At 41.3% G+C, this 24,879-nt stretch overlaps 1 protein-coding gene across 5 annotated transcripts in view; it reads right to left on the bottom strand.

Annotated features, from left to right (window-relative positions):
* The window catches only part of rfx2 (regulatory factor X, 2 (influences HLA class II expression)), a 43,373-nt gene extending 18,881 nt beyond the window's left edge, over positions 1-24,492 (bottom strand). Inside the window, exons 1-6 of one of the 5 annotated variants that reach the window (XM_055168808.2) lie at positions 24,238-24,492; positions 19,487-19,621; positions 3,871-3,979; positions 1,717-1,806; positions 1,221-1,300; positions 702-960 (exon numbers count right to left, since the gene is read on the bottom strand). In XM_055168808.2, coding sequence (XP_055024783.2) covers positions 702-960; positions 1,221-1,300; positions 1,717-1,806; positions 3,871-3,975 — 534 coding nt within the window. In that variant the 5' untranslated portion in view covers positions 3,976-3,979; positions 19,487-19,621; positions 24,238-24,492. The remainder of the gene's footprint in view (positions 1-701; positions 961-1,220; positions 1,301-1,716; positions 1,807-3,870; positions 3,980-19,486; positions 19,622-24,237) is intronic. The other 4 variants (XM_055168807.2, XM_055168811.2, XM_055168809.2 and 1 more) reach the window with 4 other exon arrangements.
* Positions 24,493-24,879: the final 387 nt, after the last annotated feature.

Here is a 24,879-nt window from a genome sequence, read left to right as displayed (position 1 = left end):
GGGTGCGAGGTCACGCTACCCTCGAACATGAGACCGGCTCTTTAGACGCTTCTTAAATCGCATGGTTGCAGCCTTTGTGTTTATGTATGATTCTAATACAGCATAATTTATACACATAAACATTTTTTTAAAGGTATTAGCTGGGGAAGAGGAGTTTGGTGTCTGCTATTGGACCCAAGTCCAGTGGGCAAACAGAATTTTGATTTCTCAAAAAAATTGCCGTCTATCCAAACCTGGAATAAAGTGAGGCCTAATACAGATTAAAGGGAAAAAAGAAGGCAGTGAGATTCGGCAGAGTGGCAAAGAGGGAGACTGGGTAGACGATAAAACACTGGCATCCTTCCAAGTGTTTAAAAGACTCCCGAGGGCTTTTGGGTAAATGGTAATGAGCCCCAGGGGTTGCTTTGTTTCGGAGGCCACTCAAGTGGCTGTGAAAACTGCTAAAACAAGGCAGAGCTGAATTATTTAGAGGCAGTTGCCTCCTCAAGCCCACTGCACAACAAAATAGAGAGATATCTGTACTCAGATGATAATGTTTTAGAGTATTAAACATCTCTCTGAGTAACTATTTAAAAATAAACAGAATTGTAAAATACTGGCGTCTAAACTGGAATAAAGTGAGGCAGGGTAGCTCACATATTTCTCAGCTTTCCGAATACTTGAAGTAACCGACACTAAAACACAATTTTAGTGGATCGTACCATTGCAGATGATGAGCGGGCCGAGTGAGATGAGTGGTGCCGGCCGCTCTCCATTCCACCGTGGATCAAATAGGCACTGCCGCTGGAAATGATCTGACTGCCATCCATAGAGATGCCCACCATGCTGTGGGCAGGCACTCCACTGGCAGACGAGACGACAGTGGTGACCTGGGTACCACCCGCTTGGGAGTCGAAATAGGTGTTTCCGCTACCCTGTCCGTACAGCTGGGACTCTGGGTTGTACGAGTATGCAGCACGACTGAAAAAATAAGAAAGAGTCGGGTATTCACACCAATTTAAGGTCATCTTAAAGGGAACGTTCACCTGTTGAATACAAAAGTAACCGTTCACCTGATAAATGATGGTAAGCACACAGTTGACTAAAATAAAATTATGGAAGTCAATGTGTGCTGTCATCAACTGTACCATCATTTATCAAAATATCTACTTTTGTATTCAACAGAATAAAAAAACTCATACAGGTTTAGTACAACATGAGGGTGACAGATAGATGCTTACATTGTGCCATTGGGGTAGACCGCCTCTCCACCTTCTACATACTGCACCTGGGACTGATACACATGTTGGACCTGTTGAACCTTAAAAGACACACACAGATAAACAGATCAGACTGGTACAAATGCAGTGCATTACATCTGAGATGCATCGATGTGGATTCTGTAAGCGAAATGAGGTTCAGGATGCAGGCAGCAGAGGGCAGTGAGCACTAAGATTCACCTCAATTAGAAACTCACGGGAAAGCAATTATTAGTCTATTAGTTGCGATGCTTCAGGCATGGCGTGCGTGAAGGTGATGCGTGTCTGTGTTTCAGGGCTTTTTGACGGCATGTTGTTGAGTTGGTGATGCAGGAACAATAGACACAGAAAGAGAGATAAGCAGAAGGGAAAGAGATAAGCCGGAAGTGTTGTGGGTTGCTGGGGTGTGATGTGATTGGCTGTCATGTGCTTGTATCAATGTGTGTGTGTGTTTGTGTGTGTGTGTGTGTGTGTGTACCTGCTGAGGGACCTGTTGAACTCTAGGCACGGGTAGCTGTTGCGCCTGAGTCCCCTTCTGGGCAGAACCAGCGGTCTGAACTAACACACGCTGCAGGTGAGGGACACACACACGCACACATACGTGAGAATAAGAGACTCGGATTCATTAAAGGTCTCTTGATAGGTAAAGTGTGGCATTTTTGTGAGCGTAAAAATACTTTTATACATAATGCATAAAGCTTAAAACTGCTGTAACGCCTTTAAAACATTAAGCTGGTTCTGGCTGAGCCAATAGTGGGAGTTTAGGGCGGGGCTATTTGTTTGGCTGATTAATAGGAGATTAGGGGGCGTGGAAAAAGCAGTAGACGCCCCAGCTATAGATATAAATCAGGCTGATAATCTTAAAAGATTACAAGTCTAGCTGGCTCAGCTCGATTTTTGAACTGATGTATGTTCTTAAAGCCTGGAGTATAGACTGTATTTTTCGTGTATGCAAATGTATGCATATGGGGCGGATCACATTTCGCGTGGAAAACGCAGCCGTCGGTTGGTTCTTGTCACATGACCTGCGGTGCGGTTGCGGCATTCTTGAAAGTTGAAATGTTTTCACCTCGATGCTGACGCGCCTGGAAAGAACAAGCGCATCGCGTGGTGTCGCTTCCATTACCGTGGGTTCACACCAGACGCGTTTTAGCCACCAAATTCGCGTCTACCGCGTCTAGTTTGCCGCTTAAACATTTTGAGTTTACTCGCTTCATTCGTGCGTGAAAGCCGCGCGTCAAATTCTAGTTAGAGACATTCACGTGGAAATTTGCATCATGAGAGGGGCTTATGCGACTCCGCTCGTATCCTGTAATCACGTCACTACTAGAGCAAGCTCCTGATTGGTTAACGCACCTTGTTTTTTCGCCAAAGTTCTAAGTTTTCAACTCGCCACGGCAACGCTCAATTAGCGCAAATGAGGTGGAATCGTGTTTACTGCGCTGTGCTAAACTCCTCATTCGAGCCGCGAGTCCTCCTGACGCGCGTCAACGCGTCTTCACATTGACTTAACATTGAAGTCACTTGTGCTTAACGCCTCTACCGCAGCTGGTGGGAATGCAGCATTAGGAGCGCGCCTACCGCGCCCCTACATTTGAAATAACGAACTTGAGCGCGCAAAAGACGAGAAATGTAAATCGCCCCTATTGCATACGTGTATTTGATTAAAAATCGCAATGCATCTTCTGGGCTACATAATACATTCTCCTGAAAGTTTATTCATGACCTACGCATACCATTTATGCAAGGTTTCAAAAATCCAGTGGTGCGCGTATAGTATGCGCTCACTCATCTGATGATGATTGTACGCAGACCCTCACGAACGCGTAACAAAAGAACCATACTTTGGCCTCAAGTCCCTCTAAAACTTGCAAACCAGACCAGTCTGACAGGACTGGCAGACCACCCAAGACCAGCACGTCAGCTTAGGGTGGTTTAAGATGTTTTTCAGTAGGGGCCAGTGGTGGTGCAGAAATTACACACTTCACCTTAAAGTGAAATAATTCTGACTGGTTCCTCTTTCATGTCAAATCGCACACCAGTAGGAGAACCACTGTGAAAGATCTTAAAATCCTTAAAAATACACTGGAAAGTGCAGTTTAGCCTAAAGAAAACCCTATTTAATCACTTTGGGATACTGGCACCAAAGATGTTATTATGTATGTGTGTGACAATAAAAATGGAGTCTATATGCAAAGTATGAATTACAGCAAAAGCAGATCGTGGTTTAAAGTCCTCTACTGGTTTTAGTCAAATCGTCTACACACTCATGAGGAGAAATATGATGTTGTACTTAAATATGAATCGAAATTATATAAAGAAGGGTTTCTTTTAATGTGTGGTAGATCCAAACCCTACATCTCCGTCACCAGCTCAACTCAAAGTCACGGTTAATCATTTCAATCGGCTCTGACAGCTGATGGGTGTGGGTGAGGAGAGAAATTTCATCACTTCAGATGGATCCAGCATATACTGAAGTCATCTTTACAGAGATTCAGACTGATGAGAGAAAAGCTATAATAAAAGCTCTGCAGATCTTTAAGGTGGCAGGGCTTTCATAATAATCATTATCAGATCTGTATTTTGTACGAGGTGCTATGGTGTGCGGTCAGGATGCGTTGAGAATTTTTACCTGTTGTGAAGGGGGAACGGGCTGAACCACAGGTGCCTGGGCTGAAGTGGGTGTCCTCATCGCCACAGTGGTCGCCGTCTCTGAGCCACCCTCTGAGCGCTGCATGTTTCTGCAACAGTGGTAGACAGAAGAATTGAAATGAGTGCATATCAGTATTATCGTATGTTACAAACAGTGAAGTTTTTGAAGTGTATATTTGTTCATGCTTTTTCAGCTAATATTGCCCTCAACACCTTATGCAACCCAAATAGATAAGTTTCATGGACAGGAAACACAATGCCACCACAATTTCCGATGTAGTAGCCAAATCATTTCGAGATGATAAATGTAGTACTTTAAATCTGCTACGCTAATTCTAACACATAATCCCACCAAGAGGGTCTAATGATATCCCGGCTGATCCGACCCCTTGTAATAATCCAATGTGGGAGGCTGCTAGAAATACATAATTGAATCAAAGAGATCCAACAGGTTGTTGGAGGGATAAGAGCAGCCCACTGAAACACAATTTTGCGCATGTGCCAACAATCGTATTAAACAATGCGGCTTTTCACACAAGTCTCTAAGAAAGGACCAAAAGCTTTCACACAAGACCAGGAAGAGCTTGAAGCAGCCAAGTCAGACCGAGTCACCCACAGCCCAAGCAGGCCACTCACCTCTGAACTCTATTATGTGGAAATAAACAAAAGAAACATTAACAATCCCATCACAGCCACAGTTTGGCACATAATGGGGATTTAGCTAAAGCGAAGTGTTTGGCGCTGTCGCCAGGAGCCAAGTGTACATCTCCGAACTCACAACTCTTACCTTGCCAGTGTACACGAGAATGGGAAAGAAGAGAAAAGACGACACAAATGGAGACTAGTCAGAAAAACTAAATGAACTAAAGAGGTAATATCATAGGATTTTGAAAAGAGTTACGAGGTGAAAAAACAACCTGCACCCCCCACCTGAAAAAAAAAACTAATGGCAATGAGGCTGGTCCCCCCCGCCAGGATACTGATGATCTCCAGCAGTTGTTTGGAATGAGTCCCGTCTCTAGGGGCTCCAATAATACAGCTGATATGAGGAAATTCCTCAATGCTTTGTAAACGTTTGTCGGTTGCTATGGAGAGGGATCCATGGAAACCATCCCTAACTCCACCACCCCAACCCCTCCGCCCCTAGCGCTATTCTTTTTTAGGCTCACACACAGGAACTCTGGAGTGTTGGAGAGACAGACAGACTCGGAAACATGGAAAAAGAGCTACAGGAGGCCTGCCGATCTCTCTACGTTTAAATAAGCTCTTATCCAGCCTGACAGGGACACGGATCTTTCGTTACGCATTTAAAAACAACCGGCAGAGCGTGCAACAGGTCCCGGATCAGCGTTTAGAACATCGATCCTGAGGGCTGTCAAGAGCGAAGACTGAACTGAGAGCTCATGCGCTCGGAGAGACTCTCTGACTGACAGTTTGTTGTACAAAAGAGTATAACACAAGCAATAAGCTTAACATGCACGATTTCATCTGAAACACGGATGCTAATTACAAGCAATCAATGTTTTCCGCTGGGAGCGAAAGAATAAAGAAAAACAACTCATTGCGTTTCTGAGATTAGGAATAGGAAATAATGAATTCTCAAGTGTAAAGATCAATTAAAAGGTAAATTAATCAGAGCTGAACGTGGACAAATATATCTATCGCCTGTTTAAAAATAAAAGAACCGTGACGAGTGATAATACATACGATGAATCAGATCAGTTAAGCTTGAACTTCATGGATTATAGAAAGAACAAACACTTACTTTGAAATAAGATAAAGCAGAAATAGAATTAAACACAATAAAAGGGTAAATAAAAAATAATTTTATAAACAAACAGTTGGATTTTAAAGGTATTTTATGATTTTATTTCAAAGGACATTACGTAAATTGGACAAAGTGAATAAAGAATAACAAGACTGTTAAAGGGCCACTAGCCAGCAATCAAACTTTGGTCCCCGAAAACGCAATTGCCCATAAAAATCAGCTCTCAAAATGTTACATTTACATGAATGCATTCTGGCATGTGCTTTAATTCAAAGTGACATGGAGTGCATTACATGGTATGCATTTTATTATTAAAATGTGTGTTTGCTTGGGATTGAACACGACTTTTGCTAATGGAATGATCTGCAATGATATTATTTAGTAAGATTTGATTGCTTGAAAAAGCAATTGCACACCAACAGTATAAAGCATACACATTTCCCATGACCTGTAAAGCTTTGTTTATACTTGACGCGTCCGCATGAGCGCGTTGGTGCACGCTGCATGACATCAGTGTGCGGTTGTGCGTGTTGGGTGCGCGAGACCTCATTTCGCGTAGAGGTGTGCACGACAATTTTTGTAACTGTGCGTGCGGCTCCACATAGGGGTGCGTTTCCCAAAAGCATCGGTGCTAACCTGTTAGCAACTTCGTTGGTTGACAATGGGAAATTGCATTGCAACCAACAAAGTTGCTAACTTGGTTAGCAACGATGCTTTTGGGAAACGCACCCCTGGACGAATAGGCAAGCCTGTGACGTATATGTTTGATCAATCCATGCACAACAATGCATATACTGTTATCTGACACTCTTAAAGTAAAGTATGAAAACCTTACCATTTAAAACACTAGCATCTTTACATATGATTAAAATTATTGGCTTATATTTGTAGTAAATGTACCACTGGAAGAGGAATATAATACAAACCATGAGATTTCTGTACTGTTTGTTTAGTAAAACTTTAAAGAAATTATAATGTTTAATAAAAACATATTTAACAGATTGGTGTTTTATTCATGTTCTCATATTTATATATCAAGCTCCGATGTTACAAGCAAGGTTGTTCCAGCGAACAACTTCTTCTATCCTCTTCTTTTTGTTTGTTTTTGACTCGATTGCTCATCGTCGCCCCCTGTCATTTCAATGAATATTGCAACAGCGAGCGCGTCAACTATAAACGCCTGTTCCGTTTGTTAAGATGTGCATGCGATTAGCGGAGGCTCACGTTGCGGACCAAAGCGCAAGTATAAACAAAGCTTTAGTCAGTTTTAAAATTCTCTAATATTTGCTGGTTTTCTTTTACTTTAGGAGCCCCGCATTGGTTTTTGCATGTCTCATGACTGTGTTCCGTCACAACTAATGACAAATCAATGAGATTTCACGGTTCGCCATATCTGAATCTAGAGTTGTTACATATGTGTCGTAACCAGTGTTGGGGAAAGTTACTTTTAAAAGTAATGCATTACAATATTAAGTTACTCCCCAAAAAAGGAACTAATTGTGTTACTTATTTACTTTTCATGGAAAGTAATGCTTAAGTTACTTTTAAGTTACTTTTGCATTACTTTTTCTTACCGTGCAGGTGTTTTCTATGACTGAGAAGTTCTGCATTCAATCGCAAAAATGTCAAGCTCTGGTCTGCCATCTCCATTACTGACTGAAACTGTTCACGCATAAAGTGTGTAATTCTACGTTAATACGTTCAATTTAATTAATTAAACTGAAAAGTAACTTGCATTCCTTTTTTTAAAAAGTAACTCAAATATTAATGTGTACTTTTAAAAAGTAATGCGTTACTTTACTCGTTACTTCAGAAAAGTAATATTTTTACGTAATGCATGTTACTTGTAATGCGTTACCCCAACACTGGTCGTAACTAATGTGTGGCTAAAAAGGTTCCACACACATTATATATTACTTAATATAACTGCAATTGAGTTCGGCTGAAGAAAGTCATTTTGTGTATTTTGTAATACCATGTGTTTGCGTGGTTTATGGTTAAAAAACACATTATTTTCCACATATCGTAAATTTTTGTAGCTCCAGATATAGTGTTCTTCTCAAACACATTGATTTTGTAAAAAAAACCTCATCGATCTCAAAAGTGCTGTGTCCCTGATTGGCCAGCTAATCTGTACGTTGTGATTGGCCTGAATAGAGTTGCTCTTTAACAACTTGGATGACATTGGGGTAGCTCAGTACTGACAAAATAACAATGGAGATAAATTATTTATGGTGTTTTATATATATCATGTATATGTCATCAGTTAGAACTTTTTTCAGCTTTGCATCAATCAACAGGGCTTATTTGGTTGAATTCCAACAGACTTGTCCAATTCTCACCTGAACCAGACTCAAAAAATCGTAGTCATAACATCAATAAGTTTCATCAAAACTCTGTGTAAATAGTACCACTGCACTAAGATCTTTTAAAAGAAAGGAATTCGCCTGTGGGGGTGTTGCATTGGATATAAATACGTTCTGGTAGGCCCATAGTTATCTTTGGAGGCGAATCCTGCCTACCGCTATTATTCCCACTGTTATTACTCCTCACTGTAAGCCTTCAGGTGTTCAGAGACAAATCAACTTCAGCCTGTCAGTCAGCGCTCGGTGGTAAAACTTCAAGATGAAGAAAAAGTGATAACAGGGGCAGTTTTCTATAAGCGGCGTCACTTTTTCGCCTTCATACGAGTTTCTAGAGAAGGTTAAAAGCCGCACAAATTCCCCACCGACTGCGACAAGCCCCACAAAGGCGGACAAACAGCGGGAGCCCCGGCACTTTGGTGTGAAAAACGAAAGAGGCCCGTCCTGAATAGGGCTGCGCTTTATTACAGTAGACCACAGGCTCCCCGCCGCACGACACAACCGCTCGCCTCAGCGTAACACAAATGAGCTATTAAAGTCCGTCACAACTTCCTTCTGTTCACATTAACCTGAGTTTGAAGTAAAGTAGACCTAAATCCTTTCTTGGGAGTAACCTGGCATTAATCCAGTACTACATGACTGAGAAAAAACAACGTAATACCTGTTGATAAGGTTAGTGTTGAGAAAAAGATTTAGATGCATCTGTCAAAGACAGATCGAACTTAAACAGCACTCTATCAGGGCAAAGCACATGCAGATGTTCAATTAAAAACAGGAGCCCGTAGTCTTGGCTCTTGTTTGCACTGGCCCACATTGTTTGCAGACCAACAACGGTTGCTAGTGGCAACACCGTCCACTCCCGTTTCCAGGAGCCTGTTGCTAGGCAACCAACAGAATACTTCCCAAACCAAACAATGCCATCCCCCAAGTGATCCTTCTATCTCACATTAACCAGAAACTTAGAACAATAAATACATAAGCTATTACTCTGACCCTCTTAGAAGGGGGAGAGGGGGGTCACCGACTGGGGAGGGGTGGAGGCCATGCGTCATTACAGCCCAAAAACATATTTGCCTTCAGAAACTTTGTACTGCAGGACCTAGAAACTTACTTTCTAGTCTTTTTTGTTTGTTATGTGATGAGGAATGTTAAAGCCATCAGAAAGGGGACACTAAGACAAAAAAGGAAAAGACATCACGCCTTCAATGCACCGAGATACAACAATCACTTAGCTTCAAATTACTTTTCCAACTAAATAATCCAGACTTTTTTCTGACAGATTTGCAGTCTTGGAAATGCACTCGGTTTGTTTTTATGACCCACCGGAAGCTTCAAACAGCCGTGCAATAAAGCAGAAGCACTTGTTGCCATTAAAGGGCTGTCTATACTGGACATCTGTGTCCAACAAGCTGGGCTGATGTTTCGCAGATACGCGGCTTTCAAAACACAGACTAATGACACGGCGCTCTGCCTACTGCCTGTAATAAAGACATCCATCTAAACTAACTGACAGAAAAACAAATCTTGAACCTGTAGATTATTTACTAATGTATGGCAGATATTGCGTGTACGTTTGTATGTATTGGACAAACTGAATTGCAATCCAATTCCAATTAGTAATTTGTGTGAATTCAAATGTTAATTCGTATTAGTTTACATACACCTACAAAATTAAACATCTAGGGTTAGATAAAAGAGAAAGTTCTTTAGATGTATCTAGATATGGTCAGTCTAAGTGGCTAGCTGGATCCTTTTTCAGATCCATTCAAGACCCTTCAAAAAACCTGCAACTCCATTTACTCTCCTTGACTCTTTACACATGCACATATGCAGAACCCTCAATCTTCAATTGCCATCACAACCCCAGTCCATCCGTCGCCAGCACACCACAAGCAAAGGGCTCTGCAGCCAGGGAGAATCGGTCGTTGCCATAGAAACCGTTTGTTCACACTTACAACTCTACAACCCCCCCACCCTCCGCCGCCGCCGGTAACCCATTCCAGAATTACGCACCACCCCCAACCCAGATCAGAGGATGATTCTGAGAAGAGAAAGTGCATTGTAAACTGGAAAGCTTACATGAAACAAAGACCAAAAAGAAGTGTAAAGGGAAAGACAGAGTCATTAAGGTAAACTGTTAAATGGTTTCGTAGGAGTCATTTCCCTTTCTCTTTTCCAGTCATGACAACCTGGTGGAGCTCCAGTTTCTGTTGTCACACCATTTTGTTGCCCATGGTGATACAAAAACAGTCTTGAGCTACGAAAAGGTGCCCTAGGGTAAGAGTTGCATTTCACAACGCTCTCCAAGCAGGTGCCTGTTTGGGGCGAAAAAATATACATAGTGGTTACAACACCCAGTGACGCGTTACAGAAACTGTTCATGTCAGAATTTCCTCACAAATGTGATGGATCAGTTACTGCTACGGGCTTGCTGTTGCAACCGTGCAACAGGTTCTAGCCGGCAAACAAACCAGCAGATGAAAAAATAAGTGCATTATTAAATGGATCAAATGTACCAGCTGTTTTAAAGGTATGTCAACATTTGTTACTACTATATGCAATAAAATACAGCAAATGCTGGCCATTTCTGTTTGAAGAACCTCTTCGTGAAGGAAGATAACCAGACGGCCAGTGATAAGCGCCAAATGGCATCAGGTCAACTGTTACCTATATAGCGGGATGCGAAGAGATGGAAAACTTCCTACGTGATTCTGTTCCACCACATTGTCTCTGCATTACGTCTGCTCTCCGGAGAAAAACTTCCATGTTGGGATTTCAGAGTCGCGCAGGACGAGTAATCTTTCCTTTATTCATCTTTAAAAACAACACACCTTCTGTGATTGACTTGCTTCTATCTCAATGATAACTTGATTATCAGACGATCATGATAATCTTTTGACCGACCTCTACAGTTGTAAATGAAAAGATTAGGCTAAGCTTTATATGGCAGTTTTCCCAGACTTGGGTTCATCCAGGACTAGGCCTTTGCTATTTTAGAACATTTAAGTGCCTTTCTGAAAAGACCAGCTAAAACCAGCCTCAGATGGTTGGTTGGTTTTAGCTGGTCTCCCAGTCTGGTTTTTGCTGGTTGGGGTGATGTTGCAGGCTGGTTTTATAGGGGGTTTAGCCCTTTTTAGCTGGTCAAGGTGGTCAAGCTGGCCCACCATCTAAACCAGCTGAGCCAATAGCTTGACCAGGCTGGAAGACCAGCTTTGCAAGACTAGGAGAACCATCTTAAACCAGCTTCTTCCATCTTAAACCAGCTAAGACCAATCTTAGAGCCTGGTCAAGCTAGTTTAAGCTGGTAGGTCAACTGGTATTCAAGCCTGACTAGCTAAAACAAGCCCAAAACCCTCTAAAACCAGCCTGCTACACCAGCGAAGCCAGCTAAAACTAGGCTGGGTGATTTTTCAGGAGGGTGGTGTGCATCTTGAAACAAAACAATGGCACTGATATATGTAAGGATATGTCAGCACAAAATGTTTTTAAATTAACACAGCTCAAACATGCATCAAAAGCTCTGTCTGCGAAACCACCTCTGTAAGTTGTTGACATTTCAACTTCTTGATTTACAGTCTGTCATTATTACAAGCAGAGAAAGACCAGTTGAAAAGAATCCGACTGGATGATGTTTGACTTTTTGGGATTGTTAACACGTTTCTACCCAACCTAAATTGTAATAGCAAGCAAAACTCATCAGGCATCTTTCCCTGAGTGTCACATTATGCAATACAATAATGTCAATGGTTGCGCCAAATCTAATGGATGGTTTCTTTGTAAAATGCTTTTGCTTTTCGATAATTGCATGAGACTAATTTAAAGATTACTACAATTTAATTGTGTAAAAGCATTTGATTGACTAGAATTAATCCAATTTAATCACTGGCTCACCCAAAGATGAATACTCCATGTTTTGTTTATAGGCAACATACTGTAGTATGCTTACAATGCAAAACCTTTTAAATCATCTGAACCGGTAATACTCAAATTGTGGTTTTAGTAAATATCATAAGAAATCCTGCGAGCAGCAGCGTGAAAATCTGTGTTTATTGCGTCTCGTAAACAAATGTATTTTATGAGAACATTTGACTGTTTGGAAGCGGCAAAAAGGTTTTTTATAAACAAAGAAGGAACAACTTGGTCCTGTTGGAGATGATTCGATCCAGCCTCCTCAACAAACCTGGCCTTGAACGATGGAGGAAAGGGGCCAAGATGACTATTGACAAGTTCTGCATACAATAGCACAGAGGGCAAAGCAAGAGTCACACAGGGTTCAGCCCCTACAGAATAAACAAACACTTTCTTATCGTCTATTCAGGTGCATATAGAGGCATGAATGGGCATTCAGGGGCTAAAGTGCACATCTGTACTCAGCCATAGCTTGAGCAACACATGATAAATACAGAGACGTTAGCATAAGTGAAGTGATGAATGAAAGCAGTTTCTCTGTGTACATAAATGTATCAGAGTGACTTTCTAAGGATGGATTAACAGATAGTGTCTATAGTGATATCAAAATAGAAGGGAGAAATAAAGTCAGTCTGGTCTGGTCTAAATTAGTTTTTTGCTATTCAAAAACTAAGACATTAGCAGATCGTAAAAATGCTGTTTATTGGTTGTAATTTATCCAAAAAATATAAGTACTGTCATTGTATCTCACCCTCATGTTGTTTTAGATCTATATGACTTCCTTAAACTTTGAGGTCAACAAGAGGAGACTAGAGAATGGACAACTTTGTATAATACACAAGAGTTAAATAGCGGACATTACAGGGACTGTCCATGTCTGCGGATCATGAGGGACTGAGAAGGAGACGATGCCATTGTGATGCAAATGTCAGCCCAGTGTGCTGTTTGCGGCAGGAAATTTAATTAGCAGTTGTGCAGCGACGACACAAAGCAGGTGGAATGTAAAGAACGCCCGACCAGGAGCGGCTTGAGACCAGGAGGGGGGTTAAACGCTGAGGGAGAGGCTCTTGTGAGCAACACATTCAATCTCAAACAAGTCTCAGCCTGCCGCCCAGACATCTAACAGCTAAGTCATCCGTTTCCTTTTTCCCCCAAATAAAGACATGAGAGGGAAACAAGACAGAAGTTTTGATCACCTTTACATATGGTTCATCAGAGAAAATGGCTTAAAGAGCACAAATGGTCCGATTCACGATTTTACATTTCCTTTGGTGTGTAAGTGTGTACATGTTAATGAAATGCAAAAGGTACAAACCCCAAAGTAAACGATGACGTGAGTTATCGTCTCCAACGTAAATCTCTTTTCTTGGACTACAACAAACGCATGGATTCGGGGAAACGGTTTACTTCCTGGAATTGGTGATGTAGAGAAGACCGATATTATTACAATTCCTCCAGCCTCAGACTCACAGCCTGTAAGTTAAAGGCGCTCTAAGCGAATCTGTGTGACGTCACTTTTTGTTGATGTTTGAACTGTTTTCAAACAAACGGAGCATAGCTAACTCCTTCCCCTCCCTCTCCCTTCCGTGCTTTCATGAACGCGACCAACCCCCACCCCCAAATCCTTCTTGTCGTTTATTGGCTGGACAACTTTGTTATTCAATTCAATTCAATTCAATTTTATTTATATAGCGCTTTTCACAATACTCAATTGTTTCAAAGCAGCTTTACATTAATAGAAGCAGCTTTACATTAATTGAGAAGTTATGTTTCTTGGTGTTAGGTTTGGCCACTGTGTTGATATTGCCGTTTGTGGAGCCTGGGCTGTCTACAGAGATCGCTTTTTTTACAGTTTGATCAGCGGACAGGTAGCAAGCAGATAGTGAGGAGATGTTTGCTGTATGTAACAAAAAATGTTTTATGGTCTAAAACGCGTGAATTCGCTTAGAGTACCTTTAACTCCTGTTAGCATTGCATTGTGAGCGAATCCTTCAAACATGGTAAGGAGCGTCTCATTTCCGGCTAACGTCAGAGGTATTCAGGCCAATCACAACGTACAGGTTAGCTGGTCAATCATGGACACAGAGCTTTTTAAAGTCTGTGCATTTCAGGAACAGAGTGAAATCTGGAGCTACAAAAATGTACGGTATGTGGAAAGTAATGTCTTTTAAAACATAAACCACGCAAACACATTGTATTATACCAAATACACAAAATAACATTATTATATAAATAAATAAATAAATAAATATTGACACAAATTAGATTTGCAAAGTTACATTTGTACATATTCATTTAAATTTTTTTTAAATAAAAATAAAATGCCAGGGTGTGGCTATATGATTACTATGGAATGTTTTTGCCATATTGCCAGATTAGTTGTTAAGGCCACCCTGGTTGGGCTACCTTAATGTTTTTAAGTCGCTTTGGATAAAATTCCTAAATGTAAACGTAAATATACAAATTAACACAAATCCAAAGAACCCAACTTGAAGCTTGATTTATACCTTTTGCATCAGATCTACGTCGCAGCCTCTACGCCGCCATAGCCTATACCTGTCATTTATTTTTTTTATACTTTGCTTGTGTCGAGGTGCAGATCACTAGTAGACAACATGCAGATGTCCACGCCACGGGGATGTTTTAGTGTCAGGGCAAAAGCTGAAGAAGCAGCAGCTTGTTGGGTACGTTGTTGGAAAAGCATCAGCAGTGATGGAGGTAAATAGACTTTTGTTGCAGCTTGAGATGTTAAATATTACTCTTCAACTTGGTCCATCACTGTTTCTACTAGGGATGCTCCGATCAGGATTTTTGCAGCCAATACCGATTACCGTTTTGTTCTCTTCGTGATCGGCCAATACCAATGCCGATACCGATTCTTAAAGCTGAAATGCAGGCTCTTGGATGACTGTAACTGTTAACACGTTTTCTAGATAAAGTAATACAACAGATGTTGCCTTTGTTATTACTTGCAGTAATTAGGTATATTATTGTTTTAATAGAGAATCAAATAAATTTGCACAACAAATATTTCTTCTGCAAAGAGAAATTGAATATGCATGTAAAAATGCTTATGTCTGTTAAAAGTAATGAAAATAAAACACTTCACAGTCTTTACTGTATTAATTAAATATACACACATTCATATGAAGTACAGCAATTCATCAGTCAAGAGCAGAGAGAGATATTATTGAGAGAGAATTAGGTTACTTTAGCTTTAAGACGTGAGAGAGATTGCTCTGTACAAAAAACTTTAATGCTGTGTTCAGACCAGAGGCATCAAGCGCGAGTGATTTCAATGTTAAGTCAATGTAAAGACGCGTTGACGCGCATCTGAAGGTCTTGCGGCATGTCTAGTTAGCGCGAATGGCGCATTTTGATCGTTGCCGCGGAAAACCGCGCCACGTTAACCAATCAGGAGCTTGCTCTACACTGTTAACCCAGATATTGTCTTTACTCAAACAATCAAGAAAACATCATTAATATTTTCTGTTTTGAAGCCAAAGCTTAAAAAGTTTAGTTGATTTAACTTTTAAGGTTACAAAATCTATTAAACTAAAACATTCAAGTAAAATGAACTTAAAATTATTAGTTCATGTTGTGAGGAATACCCCTAATCCTTTGCGCCTGAATATTTTGATTATTTTCTGCTTTTTCACAAATTAAAAACTGATAAGAACTTTCTCTACTCAAATATTTGTTAATAAAATGTCATATAGGTTCTTATATTATTGATGTTGTTTTGTTGTAAATTATAATTTTGTGAAGTCACCGTTCAGGTGATCAGTGTTTCCATACATGAACCCTGTTCAGAACATTTTATCGTATTTCTCTCCACAGTACTGACAATGTATGTCAAAACACATTTTTTGTGTGTTTCTGTTGAGAATCACGTTTATTCAATGATTGACTTAAAGTCAGTCATTAATTTTTGTTATGACATTACTAGAAATATGTGAGGAAACCCTTTGCATATAACTTTAGTTTTTATCACTTTATATTACTTTTGATGTTATAAATGGTATTATTGTCATTTAATCTGGGTTAAGAGTGCAGAGATATTGGAAGAAATTAAAACATTAAGTACATTAAACTTAAAATTAATTGTTATTTTTTAACCAGGCAAAATTTACTTTTTTAGGGCAACGAGTTCCCATAAATTTTTTAAGTTCAATGAACCTGTATGGGCTAACAGTGTAGTAGTGACGTGATTGCAGGCAACGGGCCGAGTCACAGAAGCGCCTCCCATGACGCGAATTTCCACGTGAATGTCTCGATGACTAGAATTTCACGCACGAATGAAGCGAGTAAACTTACTGTGGGTTTACACCAGACGTGAGTTCAACGATTTGCAGATTACATACAAAGTCAATGGAAAGATATGATCAGACGCGTCCTCGCATGGAGCGATGTCAAAATATTGAACTCGAGCGAAAAAATTCACATGAAACAAGGCTAAATCCCGTGAGTAATCTAGAGCGAGTAACGCGATGCCCCGCGTTTGGTGTGTACGTAGTATTAAACTGTTCAAGAGGCAACCTAGGCGCGGTAGACGCGATTTTGACGCCTCAAACAGTGTGAACCCACAATAAAACGCATGCAAATAATAAACTTTCGGCATGAGCATGCAATTGTCCGCGATAGATATGTGTTGTATACGCTGTTTGATGGGGATGTGAAGATGCGTCGCACTGTTAGGACCGGAATGCGTCCTCATTAAAAATTCACATATCTCTGTAAAGGCGAAGACAGAAATCCAAATCTGCACGTCGCACATGGGCAACGGGTTATAAAAATGCTTGCACTGTGTAAAAATTGTCTCTAATTGCAGCCGCATTTTAGGAGCCCTATGATGCTAAAAGTAAACAGGAAGATTGGTTAATGAGATATGCAAATTTAGTACCGATCAAGTCATTTAAGGCCGTTATCGATCGATCGGAGCATCCTTATTTTTTACTGTCACAAGCAGAACATTTTTTACGAAGAAAACACGGGTTTTTTTGACCTGAGGGGTTCTAGCAGACCAATCCCAACGCTTTTGGAGAGGTGCGCTTGAGGCTACGCTGTGGGCTACTGCATAGGGTTCACATCTATGCGTAGGTTACACCGTATAATCGACGCAAGTATAAATTGGGAGTTAAATTATGGAATGTAGTGTCAGGCCCTCTTTCAACGCAACGCAAATCTATGAGATTTTTTCTTTTATTTATCCATCAGGCAGATGACTTAAAAATAAGCACACTCATTCCCAAAAAGCCAATGAGTTTCCCAAAAACCTAGCTAATTTTTCTATTTACTGTTTTCTACATAAAATCATCCTACATAATGTAAACATTCTGTAAAAATATAACCTTAATATTTAAAAAAAACACAAGTCAAAGATTGAAATTAAATTGAAGTTAGTGAGTGAAGTCAAACTTTAATGCGACTTTAGCCTAGATTTCACATGCAGGGTCACACATTGGTAGCGCAAACAGTGTTGGATGAGTTACACACTAAATATGAGCAACAGCCTAATGGGCCAGTCACACCAAAAGCGCTTTAAACGCTTGCAAACACAAGGCGCGATGCACTGCCTTTTTTTTAAAAAAAGAGCAGTGCGACGCGGCTTTTCATATTGGTAAGCAACCTCCGAGTCAGCTGTCTTGTCAATCAAATATTGAAGCGTGAGCGCTCTTTTGCTGTTAACTGTCATATTAGCAGAAACTTTAAAAAGAGGATGCTTGCTCTGACCTTGTTTGAGGGTGAGAGGTGCACAAACGCAGGAGAGAGTGAGCGAGTGGAGTCCGGTTCTTCAAAGCAACTGTAAACTTCCCTCACCACAACGTAAGGCCCGCCTCTCCCCTCATTCGATTGGACAATGGAAAGATGCGAATGACGTCGGGTGCTTCTCCGCTCTCAGCGCTCCTTCAAAAACGCGTGCGCGGCAGACGGCAAAAAACCGCAAGGCGCTCGACGCGCATAAACAGCGCGCAAACGCGCCCTGCCCATAGAATATCATTCAAAAAAGGTGCCTGCAACTGCCATAAACGCTTTTTGTGTGACTGGCCCCTAGGGGCTCAGTCACACCAAAAGCGTTTATGGCAGTTGCAGGCGCCTTTTTTGAATGATATTCTATGGGCAGGGCGCGTTTGCGCGCTGTTTATGCGCGCCGAGCGCCTTGCGGTTTTCTGCCGCCTGCCGCGCACGCGTTTTTGAAGGAGCGCTGAGAGCGGAGGAGCGCCTGACGTCATTCGCGTCTTCCATTGTCCAATCGAATGAGGGGAGAGGCGGGCCTTACGTTGTGGCGAGGAAAGTTTACAGTTGCTTTGAAGAACCGGACTCCACTCGCTCACTCTCTCCTGCGTGTTTGTGCTCCTCTTATCCTCAAACAAGGTCAGAGCAAGCGCCCTCTTTTTAAAGTTTCTGCTAATATGACAGTTAACAGCAAAAGAGCGCTCACGCTTCAATATTTGATTGACAAGACAGCTGACTCGGTGGTTGCTTAGCAATATGAAAAGCCGCGCTGCACTGCTCTTTTTTAAAAAAGGCAGTGCGTCGCGCCTTGCGTTTGCAAGCGTTTAAAGCGCTTTTGGTGTGACTGAGCCCTAAGACTATAGTGATGCCTGCCTATCCACTTCAAACTTCTTACTCTTCCTCAAGCTGTCAATTTTGCATGACAGTATGAAAGAGTTGCTTCTGTAATGTCTGAACAAGAGATAAGATAATGAGATAATTACAGTCATAAACAGGATAACAAAACACGATGATTATATCTATGGAAACAAAAAAGACTAATGATTAACATCGCTTCTTACGCTGCCAGGAATAATCTTTCTTTCTAAATACATTTTCAATCACATGAAACAAACACGCTGACAGTGCCAAAACAGCTCATTTCAATTTGTCATTTGATTTTGTAACTTTGTCGGATTTATGCGATGTAATAATGCCTGTGGTCTTATGGCCACATCCAATGGTTTCAACTCAAATTTCCAAGTACTGCTGCCCTAAAACAGGCCTGACACCCCTAGTACACCCTGTGCAACACAAGGGCAGTTGCCGGGTGGGTACAGCAGTTCCACAAGGGCTAAATACAGCACCAGCTTAATCATGTGCACATACACACGCATGCATACACGGGTGAGTTGTATCTGGTCATCTGCCACCCCACCCCCATCGTGCATCCACATGCACAAATACCTTTCACAGGGGAGCACAGCAGCTGTCTGCTTGTACTATAGTCCATTAAAAGCTCAGCACGGTATAGGGTTACCGTAGACCCTGCTAAAACAATCATGAAGTCTCCGTATTGGAAGAAGATTGGCGGAGGGATCGGAGAGGAGGTGAACTAGTTTGACCCAGGACATAGGACACAACCAGGGTTTGATGTGAGCACTGACAGATGAACGTGATCTAATAGGGATTTCCCCTGCATAAATGTGTGCGAGTAGTACTGGGTACAGATCTAGTTAAACAATCTCTCACATACACCTGATGTTATCACTTGCTACTGTGTAAATGGAGATTGTTACCCTATGATTTAAGAATGACGATCTATAGATGCTACAAAACACCTGCTCTCGTAGTATTGATGCTTCTCAGTGGTGTTGAAGAGAAAGAAGAGACATCAAAACTCCAAGCAGATATCTGGTGTAAAACAGGGATGTGTTTGGGCGATCAGCCGGATAATTCTGCATCTAGCACTTCACCTGGTTGCAAGCAGAGAGTACATCCATCAGATTGAAGGGAGCCGATTAAAAACCACTGACTTTTAAAAGAATAACACAGCACCCCCCGTTCAGCCCCTCTCTTTCCATATCCAAGACTGTATTTGTGTATCAAGTTGCCATGTAAACATAACAGCTGCTTGGATCTGGGTTGCACAGAATTCCATTCCCATTCCTTTATTTTTCTTTGCGGTGGGTGTGTAACCAAATTAAAAGCTTGATTTGGACTTTGTTGCATTATGGGGCTTTGTCAAAACAAGCGAACAAATGGTTTTAAATTTGCCCACCGATTTAGAGCAAATCCCTTACTCAGATGTGCATTGCAAAACTAGTGATATAATATTTACCCACATAGCTGTGGTGTTTGAGATGAAACTTCACCACATATTGATTTTAGCATGATAAGACTTTGTATAGCCAGCAAAGTGTTTGCTTTGGTGGTTAAGCTTGGCTTGTATTAGCATATTAATAAGATCACATGACCGAGAGCACTATGAACTAATTAATATTCATGAGATAAGACTTAAAAAGTTGCTCTTAATGTCATTTTTAGAAAACCTTTTGCATTTAAGTAACCAGAAAGGCACCAAAAAGGCAAAACATTTTTTATGGGAAACATTTTAATGGGAAACATCTACTGGAACAGGTGAGTACAAATACAAAAAAGCTTAAATCAGTTAGATGAAATTTATTGTATGGCCAACCATGTTGTACACCCAAACAGAGATCTAAAATGAGTTAAATGTCACCACTACCAAAACCCATACTTCCTGCTGGTGCTGGCATAAGATATGGTTCACTAGGGCTGGGTTACAGTTTACATCAAAACACATTTAACACATCAGTCAGTTTTTATGCACTGAATGATTGACAGGTAAACTTTCTACTTTTTTTAAATAAATTTATTTAACTACGTTCGGGAGGAGCATGCTCATATTATCCAACCAATCAGCGCGAAGAGGTCTCTATATACACTCACCTAAAGGATTATTAGGAACACCAAACTAATACTGTGTTTGACCCCCTTTCGCCTTCAGAACTGCCTTAATTCTACGTGGCATTGATTCAAGTGCTGAAAGCATTCTTTAGAAATGTTGGCCCATATTGATTTGATAGCATCTTGCAGTTGATGGAGATTTGTGGGATGCACATCCAGGGCACGAAGCTCCCGTTCCACCTCATTCCAAAAGATGCTCTATTGGGTTGAGATCTGGTGGCTATGGGGGCCATTTAAGTACAGTGAACTCATTGTCATGTTCAAGAAACCAATTTGAAATGATTCTAGCTTTGTGGTGCATTATCCTGCTGGAATCAACCATCAGATGATGGGTACATGGTGGTCATAAAAGGATGGACATGGTCAGAAACAATGCTCAGGTAGGCCGTGGCTTTAAATGATGCCTAATTGGCACTAAGGGGCCTAATGTGTGCCAAGAAAACATCCCCCACACCATTACACCACCACCACCAGCCTGCACAGTGGTAACAAGGCATGATGGATCTATGTTCTCGTTCTGTTTATGCCAAATTCTGACTCTACCATCTGAATGTCTAAACAGAAATCAAGACTCATCAGACCAAGCAACATTTTTCCAGTCTTGAACTGTCCAATTTTGGTGAGCTCGTGCAAATTGTAGCCACTTTTTCCCATTTGTAGTGGAGATGATTGGTACCCGGTGGGGTCTTCTGCTGTTGTAGCCCATCCGCCTCAAGGTTGTGCGTGTTGTAGCTTCACAAATGCTTTGCTGCATACCTCGGTTGTAACGAGTGTTATTTCAGTCAAAGTTGCTCTTCTATCAGCTTGAATCAGTCGGCCCATTCTCCTCTGACCTCTAGCATCAACAAGGCGTTTTCGCCCACAGAACTGCCACATACTGGATGTTTTTCCCTTTTCACACCATTTTTGTAAACCCTAGAAATGGTTGTGCGTGAAAATCCCAGTAACTGAGCAGATTGTGAAATACTCAGACCATCTGGCACCAACAATCATGCCACGCTCAAAATTGCTTAAATCACTTTTCTTTCCCATTCTGACATTCAGTATGGAGTTCAAGAGATTGTCTTGACCAGGACCACACCCTTAAATGCATTGAAGCAACTGCCTTGTGATTGGTTGATTAGATAATGTACCTAATAATCCTTTAGGTGAGTGTATGGCTGTCCCATATCTCTGTCTCGTGACAGTTTTTGCAGCATCCCTCCTCCATGGACAGCATGCCATATATGCTTTATTACAATATTACCCTATTGATTACATGTTCATGCGAATTCGTGAAACACTCTTTCCTATTTTTGGGAAACCTCTGCAGAAATCATCATTATTACGGCAATTCCAATTAGTAATTACACCTCTTATAATTGATTGCCTGTTCCCAGGGCCATCTAGTGCTTGGGGCCTGGCCCTGCAACCCACGTTGTCCCCTGGAATAGTGTGTCCATTTGCAACACATGATACAACTTCACACAAGCTTATGTGAAACCAAATAAAGTCTTTGAATTCCGATTAGTCAAGTAAGCCAGTCAGAGAACAGCGTTTATAATAAGTCTAATAAGAAAAAAATAAAGGAAGAGGTCAGTTATGCAACACTGTAGCGTGCAAACCCCACAAAATTGCCCAACTGGACATCACACAGCTCAGGAAGCAGCAACCAGCCCCCATTAATAATTAACTTCAATTACATGAATGATTCATTTCTCCCCAGCCTGGAAATGCACCTGTAACAACATATTTCATTACAGAAACCAGATATCTAGGGCTTTTGGAGATGTCACATCGCGAGGATGTGTTTGGGGAGAATGTCAGAGCTCAGCGAAGCTTCTGACAGACTGATTTGAGCTCGGTTGCCCCCCCTTCAGATGAGCTCAGGAGGGACCCGTCACACATCCACACTTTTCAATGCGACAGATGAAAACACCTCATCTTACCCAATCCAGAACCTTATCTGCAGAGAGAGTGAAATCATCGAAACTACCCAAGCATGGTGTTATAGACGAGGAAAGTGCTGGTCAACGTGAGCCACATGTTGCATCAGGACCCGTATCCGTCTCTATGGCAATTATCCTCATTATCAGGCAGGCTTTCAATAGCACGGACACTCTCGGCTAAAGAGAGATCAATAGGGATGTAGAGCCCAATGAGGGTCGACACCTGGACCTCAAGCTTTTGTCATGAAGAGGACTCATTACCAGACTCTCTGCTGAGCAGGTGTAACATCGCCACGGCGACACGTTGCAACTTCAGAAAAATGACAGCAGCTTTGGATGAGCACAGTCAAGCGGTTGGCACCCACAGACACCCATATCTCATTAGAGAGTTATAATGCAAATACATGTCTCATTTGCTCACAATTACAACAGTATGGAGATTCACTAACACTAATCTACCTAGTTACCCGTTAAAACTTTGAAAAGGCAGGGGGATTTGAGCCATAACAAGGAAATACCAAGCACAACAAATGTATTGCACTTATTTTCAATGTGCTTACGCATAAAATTAGTCAATAAGGCATGAAACAATAACAAATGATATGCGTAAATGTATATGTTTAGTGTGTTGGGATTTTTTTGAGATAGGGTCTGCGTCTTAGCCAGCTGTCTCTATATAAAATACAAGATACGGACAACAAATTTAAACTCTTTCCATTGCATTTTACCAAAAATTCAGCTGTTGAGTACTTGACTCACCATCATCACTTCCGACTCATAAAATTATCTGTATTTTGCGTTCAATTTATGATTTACAGATCCGACAGACTGCAAGAAATTAGTGTAGAATAGGCTAGATAACGATCCGATGTGAACCAGATGACCTAAAGATATATTTAAATCTACTTGTGCAAATATATCAATAGACATAAAGTAAATGTCTGAATAGTTTATAAAGTTTGTATTGACAATGAAGCTTCTATAACAGACACACAGTCACCGATTACTAACCGGGCGCCTTTCTCACCACTTCAACAACCTGTTGATGCATCCGTCCGAGTCTGCAGCTGCTTACTCGCATAAACACGACAGGACTAAATGAAAAATATGTGATTCTTTGTCTAAAGATAAAAGATATTTAACCTGAGCTTTAGTTGAACAAAACCAAAAATTACCCGGGTTACACCACACCAGTCCCTCGGAATCAGCGCAAAATAAATCGAAGTAAACTCACGCGCTTTCCAAAATTAAAGCGATGCGTGTAGTAAAGCGTTTGAATGACAAGAATAATACACTTCTCCCGCAAAACATCTTGCTGTTATTAAAACTGTTTAAGCTTTTGGAAAAGTTTACCTACTTGGTTGGTTAGCCAGTTAGCTCTAAACTTAACCGGTTAATGTATTACATTAACTTAGATGTAATAAACATGTATGACATTTATCATACACGTAAGTAAGAGCAATTGGGGGTTTCGCCCGTTAGTTTAAAAACAAACTGGTTTAAGTTGGCGAGCCAGATGAGCTAACCAACTAGCGTGCTAACGTGATTCTAACACAGCGAGAAGATCGGAGCGTGAAAACACGTCCAGATGCAGATTACTCAGCCCTTGTGATCCGTTAAATGTACATGAAATTTAATTTCAATCTGTCTCTAAGCAGTAAAAAGATATTCACCTCAGGCTTCTGCTTAGATCTGCTCTGGCTTTACTGCTCGTTTCCCTCTCTCTCTCCTCCAGTTGCTGCTGCTGCTGCTGTTGCTGAGTGTTGCTCCCGTTGGTAAGTAACTGTCTCCACGACTACAGTCACTATGGCGAGCGGGGGTCTCGAGGCAACTGTTGCTATAGTCCTCTTCATACGTCATAGGCTAAAAAGCGAGAGGGGGAGGGGCTAAACGCAGTCTCCTCCTCCTAAGCATTTCACTCTCTGGGCTTAACCGGTTAATGTTTGATTCCCGCGGCAAGCGGCGCAAAAACGCGCTTTGGCTCCGCTCAGATTCCGCCAAAACCAGTGATTTTACCGCGCAAGATATCAGATAAACTGATATAGAGGAGTTTGAGGAAATATGACTCTTGAACGTTTAACGTATTTAAACGGCATGGGTCGCCCATTTTTCAGCTACAATGTTGTTACAGCGTGAACTCCATGAACTGTGTCTGAACAATCCATGCACATGTTTTTGTTCTGTACTAAAACTGTCCATGCTGTCAAACACACTTGCACCCATTTCAGGTGTACTTCGCCACCATCACCGCTCGGTGGCAGTGTTGCACCATTAAACAGTGCTTCTCAACCAGTGGTCATCAAGATTACTTAAAT

The sequence above is a fragment of the Misgurnus anguillicaudatus genome, chromosome 5 (genome assembly GCF_027580225.2).
Source record: "Misgurnus anguillicaudatus chromosome 5, ASM2758022v2, whole genome shotgun sequence".
Taxonomy (NCBI): Eukaryota; Metazoa; Chordata; class Actinopteri; order Cypriniformes; family Cobitidae; genus Misgurnus; species Misgurnus anguillicaudatus.
This window is presented reverse-complemented; position numbering and strand designations above follow the sequence as displayed.